Here is a 6,596-nt window from a genome sequence, read left to right as displayed (position 1 = left end):
TGTGTGTATTTATATATATATATATATATATATATATATATTTTTACTAAATTCAAAAGTCTTTTTTTTTTTTTTTTTTGAGTAACACTTCCACTGCCTGTTTCTGGTTAAATTGTATCTGTTGGAAAATAATACAGTTAATGCTTGATTCTGTCAAAATTTACTTTGTACCTGGATTATCATATTATACTGGTAAATGCCAAGCATGCAATTAATGTATTTGAAAAAGCTGTTAAGCAACTATACTCTATTTCAGCAAATCATGTAGACATGTGAGGGCTAACGTAAAGCAAGATAACACAGATTTGTCATAAGTGTAGGCAGGGAAAAATAAATCCTCCTTTTTAAGGATTTAAGCTTACTTATGAATCATCTTGGACATGTGTTAGGACAAAAATGTCATTTTTCCTCAGAGTGTTCTCGGAACAACACATTGAGCATAAAATGTGCATCCTTCTTGGTTTTGAACAGAACGTGTTCCTTTTCACAATAGGTAAGGGCAGAACAGAGCTGTTAAGTATCTGATGTAATGGGGTGGGGGGGGAAAGGGGGGACAGGAGGAGGAAATCTGAGTCTCATTCCCTTCATGTTGGTGAAGTAGACTTTGATTTGCTGCTTCTTCTTATCTTTTCTACTCTGTTAGGGTTTTTTGTTTGCTTAAACAGCTGAAGGGCGCTCCTGAGAGTTCTCTCCTTACTCTTCATTTCTGTCTTCGTTCCTTGCTCTGTTTATGTCCTTGGTTTCTGGTGTGATTCATACCTTAGGCACATAAGCAAAAGTTACTAAGGTGTAACTGCTCCCTGTTGATTTAAAAGTTGGATTGGATATGATTTAGGTTGTAATAATTCAGTACCTTGAGCTGCAGTACATCAGAATGATTCTGTGTGGATAATATCTCTTGGCCAGGTGTGGCTTGCCTTTTTGTTTTTAAAAGTTCTCTCTTATGTGACATGAGCATGCGTTTTGGCATCTTAAGGTGGTCAGATCTGTGAAGGTATTCAGTAAGCAGTGACAAGGTATAGCGAGACAGTAAGTGCTGTAAAACCTGAACTTGAAAGATGAGAGAACAGAGCTGAGTAAAACTGAGTAGTATGTAGCAGTATGAGTGTCGCAGTGGCTGAGGCTCAACAAAGTAACCTTCAGAACTTTCTTTTGCAATGATACTCAACTGCGGTTAATTTCAAAGTGACTATTAGAGCCACAGAATGGTGGAATGGCCTGAAATAAGCCATTGGTCCTGAAAAGGTCCTGAAAATGAGCCAATGGCCTGAAATGGTCCTGAAAAGGACCACAATGCTCATCGAGTTCCAACCCCCTGCTATGTGCAGGGTCACCAACCAGCAGACCAGGCTGCCCAGAGCCACATCCAGCCTGGCCTTGAATGCCTGCAGGGATGGGGCATCCACAACCTCCTTGTGCAACCTGTTCCAGTGCCTCACCACCCTCTGGGTGAAAAACTTCCTCCCTCACTCCATCAAAGTGTATTTTCCTGTTTCCAGCAGGATTTGTGCTACATTGTTGTATTCCACCTCTTCATTATTTTTTCTGTTTCTCCTCCCAGCTGTGTGTTAAATAATTGGCAAAATGTAAGGCTAGGATAGTAGAAAGATGGAAGACTTGTTCTGCTCTTGAGTAGTAGAACTTCTTCCTGTACCTGAGCTCTCTTTTTAGATAGCCCCCTTCCTGGGCCATTAATAGGGAAGCCTGCTGTTCTGTGAAAGATGTGAAAGCTGTATTTAATGTAAACTTTGTAGCACTTAGACTTACCAAGTTGTCTATAAAACCAAAGTGGTGCAGCTTCTCTAGATGTAGACCTGGAGAATTGCTGACTGTGGGAGTTTATTACATATTTTCTTACATATACTATTCTCCAAACCAGAAGGGAGTAGGGTTAAATTGCTTGGTCTACCCATTGTATTTCTCCAACAGAATTTTATGTTGTAAGATAGGATTTTATTCACATTTTCAAAACTCTGAACATCTAGGGAGAAATGTGAAGGCATCTGTGTTGGGTGTTCCAGGGAGGAAATGAAATATATTCAGATGGAAAGCTGGAGTGTTTGCCTAGTTCATTTCCAACACACTATTCCTGTCTTGAGAAGCTACAGAATAAAATGAACAGAAATGAGTGCTGCTCTGAAAGTAATGCCTCCTGTTTTATGCTGTTGGTCCAGAATATCAGAGGTGCATGGTGGTGGTATGGCAGTACTGTCAGGAAGACTCAACCTCTATTCCATTGAATTTTGTTGCTGTGCAACAGATAGCAGTGAAGGGACAGTATAAAAAATGGCATCTGACATGGAAGTGTGTGTGAAGCAAAGGTGTGGAGATGAATTCCTCCATGCAGAAAAAAAAATGGCACCTGTTGACCTTCATGAATGCTTGCTAAATGTCAGTGGGGACTTAACAGTGGGTGTCAGCACAGTGAGGTGGTGAGAGGTGTGTTTCAGCAGTGGTGATAGTGGGTCACTTCTTCTAGCACAGACTTTCAGTTTGGCTTGCAGGCTGTATTTCACTCTGGGCAAAAATGCATAGCTAATGGTGGCAGCTATCTTGAAAAGCAGCATTCTGTAGGAGAGAGTTTGCGCTATCAAATAGCGTTACTGTGCTCTTTATATCTGTTGTAATTTCCTTGGAAGTAAACAGGAAGCATTACTTTTGGAGCAATCTACATATTAAAGTTTCAGTGTATAAAAAGTCTTGGGCAGCTACTAATCTGTTTATTTTTTCTTTATTTTTTTTCCAAAGAAAAGCTCTCATAATCTAAAGATGCTCCCAAGTTGCTTGTTAACAAGGAGATCAGAAGCAGATCTGGGTTTTCTTGTGAGAAGTTTGACTGCTGGTCGGTTGAGGAGGAACCTTCCATATTTTGGCTGCATGAAGTTTCCTGTTTGTCTGTATTGGGAATTCTGCAAATGATCTGTAGTTAAGAGGCAGTGCTCTTTCGCCGTGTTAAGAATATTCTTGTAGTTTCTTGAATACATCTTTCACTGGTGAATTTCTTTTAGTTGGTCAATACAGAGAGGAAAATGGCTAGTGATGCACTTGAAGTGATAGCTGTCTTTGCTGTACCTTGTGATTACTGATTTGGATTCTCTTGGTGATAGGTCTGGAGTTGTGTTTATTGGAATTGGGTTTTATATTTGAATCAAGTATTTTGTGTAATTATTTTGCCCTCTGACTGTTTTTAAGCAAATCTTGTAGTTGGAACTCCAGACAAAACATGTAGATCTTGCATTGCAAGGATCAGTTATACGTGCTCTGATACTCTGCATTATTCTTTATTTCCCCCGTCCAGGCCTGGTGCAATAATATAAATTCATTTGCTTGTTTGAAAGTAACAAGTTAAACACACGAGCTAAGCACACAATTGCAGTCTGCTTTAGTTCTGCTATAGTAATGGGAGGGAATAGTGTAGTGTTATCTTTGCGTTTTCAGAGTACAACTAAAAATCTTGCTCTCCCTAGGTTGTTCTAGCCATAGCGCAGAATTTGATTGGGATGACCTTATAAAATAACATGAAGGATGAGTATTGTTTACTTGGCTTGCTTATTTTGAAAGCTATGGAAGTATGCAGATGTCAGTCACTACAAGTTCTTTATCAAGAGTATTCAAACAGTAGTACTCTATTTCAGTTCCATTTTTTTGTGTGGGAGCTTGGAAAGTGTAATGCTCAAAACTGTTGGGAATGGAAAAATCTTTAATTATTGTTTTAGCTGTTTTATTTCTCCTTGTTTTGGCTGAGCGCTGCATTTTTGGGTATTCTGTGTATGATGCGATGTGAACCTCAGCGGAAATGACTGTGAATAAAATAAGGAAGATACAATTCAAAGAAATAAATCATCAGTTCCAACTAAAGAGGAGATTATAGTGAAATTAAATGGTTAACAACTGCTTTGTATTGTTAATCTTGACAATAGAAGTTATCCTGAAATACATTTGTGAGCAAGGGACGCAGTTATTCTTGTTACAGAATATCAAGATTCCACTAAAACTTATTAAGCTTTCTTTGCAGTTCTTTGCAATTTGATTTCTTTTTACAAGGAAGACCTACCTGGAGCATTTCTTTGTTACGCATACTGTGTGTAAATAATGTGAAAGTTTTCTTACCTTATGTTACCGTATGTTACAGTGCTGTATATCTTTTTTTAATAAAAAAAAACAAACAGTACAGCTGCTGAAGGATTTAATTGCTTCCAGTGCTGTATTGAAAATCAGTGTTACACAAACAATTTCATTTCGAAAAAACTGATTAACTTAATCTGTAAGGATACTTGAGTAGATAACATGGCTAGTTTTCCACACTAGTCAGTCATTCTAATTAAATCTTTTTTTCTACGGTGTGTAATGTTCAGCAGCTTAGTATTCATTTTCACAAACAGATCCTGGATATGAAGTCAGATTGGTAAAACATTTTAATACAAGTTTTACTACCAGAAATCTGGTCTTTTTTTTCCATCCTGTTAGGGAGTGTACTTAATATGGGTTGCAAATCAAGACTAATAATTTTCTGTGTCACTGCCTTGCTTTCTTTACGTTCCTGTGTCACAAGTCTATTCTGGGAATTACTTCTTTCTGACATAGAAAGAGACGACCTCATTATAAATTTGAATCCCTACCCAAATGAGCGTTTTGTAACACTGGAGACCTGGGGATTTGATCTGTGGTATGGAAGATGTTTTTGTAATGCTTGTGATATGTTAAAAAAGTATCTAAAGAAAAAAGCAGGCAGTTATGATGAGAAATGACTAGCTTTTTCCCTAATCTTTTCTCGCAAGGTTTGGGAAGACCAGAGGTGGGAGTTACTTGCTTTTCATTTTGTTACGGTTTTTAATTAGAATAAGTTATTAGGTAGCGTAAGAGTAATTTTTTCTTATTACAGACAGAAAGTTGTATTAGCAATGCAGTGTCCCAGCAGTAGATCTCTAGCAAAGAACTACCCAGCATACCGTAACACTGCCAGTTCTGTTTTCTTCCTGTGCAGAAATGATGAGCCTCCCATGTTCGTGTAACATCTGCTGTCTTCTATATGTGATTAAATTCCTGCAAATGATTTCAGAATTGAAAATAGACTAGCAGCGTTTAGTAATATATCATTTGAAATATCGTCCACAACTTTAAGAGAAACAATAAAAATACCCAAACTTGCAAAAAAATATGTCAAATTCAAGTTCTGCCACTTAGAAAGTTGCTTACCAAAGTATGACTTTCAAATGCCTTTCTTTATGTCTTTTTAATACAGCAGTAGATATGTTTCTTTTAGTAACTGCTAAATAAATAATGTTACAGGTGTTGGACTGGTTAGTTTTTGAAATGCATAGATAACACTTAGCTATGTTTATTCCTGTCACTGGAGATGGTGCAGTATTTTTGAAACGGATGGAATTTTTAAAGTCAGAATAATGGTTTATCACACTTATTTGAACTGTTCATAGAATCACAGAATGGCCTGGGCTGGAAAGTACCCCAAGAATCACCAAGTTCCAGGCCTTCTGCCACATGCAGGGCCACCAACCTCCACGTTTAATACCAGACCAGGCTGCCCAGGGCCCCATCCAACCTGGCCTTGAACACCTCCAGGAACGGGGCATCCCTCTCTGGGCAGCTGTTCCAGCACCTCACCACTCTCATAGTGAAGCACTTCCTCTTGACATCCAATCTGAACCTTTCCTCCCTGAGCTTAAAATTCTCCCTTGTTTTACCACTATGTGATAAATGTTGATTCTCCTCCTTTTTTTTTTTTTTTTTTTTAATCCTCTTTTAAAACCTGAAAGGCTGCAGTAAGATCTTCTCGCAGCCTTCTCTTCTCCAGGCTGAACAATCTCAGCTCCCTCCACCTGCCTTCATAGCAGAGAAATTCTATTTCCTATACAGTATGTAGGATATAGGCTTGATATCTTTAATGTTGCTGTCACAATGTCTTTTAATTATTTCAGTGCTTCCTTCTCGTTATTGCACTTCTACTATCTAGTGATAGTAAGTGAGATGTGGATATTAAAAATTGACGGTAATGATCTTCCTTTATCAGCCTACACATTGTGGTCTTCAAGCCCTACTACAGTATAGGTAGCTAAAAAGTTACACTCATTCTGATAATGCTAATAGTAACCAGTGTTAGGTCCTGCACAACGTCCTTATTTCTAAATTGAAGATATGGGTTTAAAGGTTGCACTATTCAGTTGATAAGGAATTAGCTGGAAGTTCACAGTAGTAAGAGAGCTACTGAGCTGGAGAGCTGTGGTCAGTGACTCTGTGTCCAGGTGGAGGCCAGTCATGAGCGCTGTCCTCCAAGCTCTGTCTTGGGACCAGTACTCTTTTCTACCTTTGTCAGAGTCCTGGGTGATGGCACTGAGTGCACCCTCAGCAAGTTTGCAGGTGGCACTGAGTTGAGTGGTGCAGTTGACACGACAGAAGGAAGGGATGCCATCGAGAGGGACCTGAACAGCCTTGCGTCCATGTAAAGCTCATGATGTTCACTGAGGCCAAGCGCACTTGGCTCAGCGCCGTCCCAGCTATGAGTAGAGACTGGGAGAGGAGCTCCTTGAGAGTTGACCGGCTGAGAAGGACCTGGGGGTCCTGGCAGATGACAAACCACA

General features: G+C 39.1%; 1 protein-coding gene across 2 annotated transcripts in view; it reads left to right on the top strand.

Moving 5' to 3' along the window:
- The window catches only part of LOC122166015 (protein fem-1 homolog C-like), a 40,461-nt gene that overhangs the window by 2,010 nt on the left and 31,855 nt on the right, over nucleotides 1–6,596 (top strand). The window contains exon 3 of one of the 2 annotated variants that reach the window (XM_042829475.1): nucleotides 2,749–4,130. The exons of the other annotated variant lie outside the window; for it this stretch is intronic. Within the exon in view, the coding sequence (XP_042685409.1) occupies nucleotides 2,749–2,762 (14 nt within the window). The 3' untranslated portion in view covers nucleotides 2,763–4,130. Of the gene's footprint in view, nucleotides 1–2,748; nucleotides 4,131–6,596 lie in introns of those variants that run through there. 2 annotated transcript variants of the gene reach the window in all.

Source organism: Centrocercus urophasianus, unplaced genomic scaffold, assembly GCF_019232065.1.
Source record: "Centrocercus urophasianus isolate 14NV4802_14NV808 unplaced genomic scaffold, USGS_Curo_1.0 seq_31, whole genome shotgun sequence".
Lineage (NCBI taxonomy): Eukaryota > Metazoa > Chordata > Aves > Galliformes > Phasianidae > Centrocercus > Centrocercus urophasianus.
The sequence above is the reverse complement of the archived record's forward strand: the minus strand, read 5'-3'. Positions and strand labels throughout refer to the sequence as shown.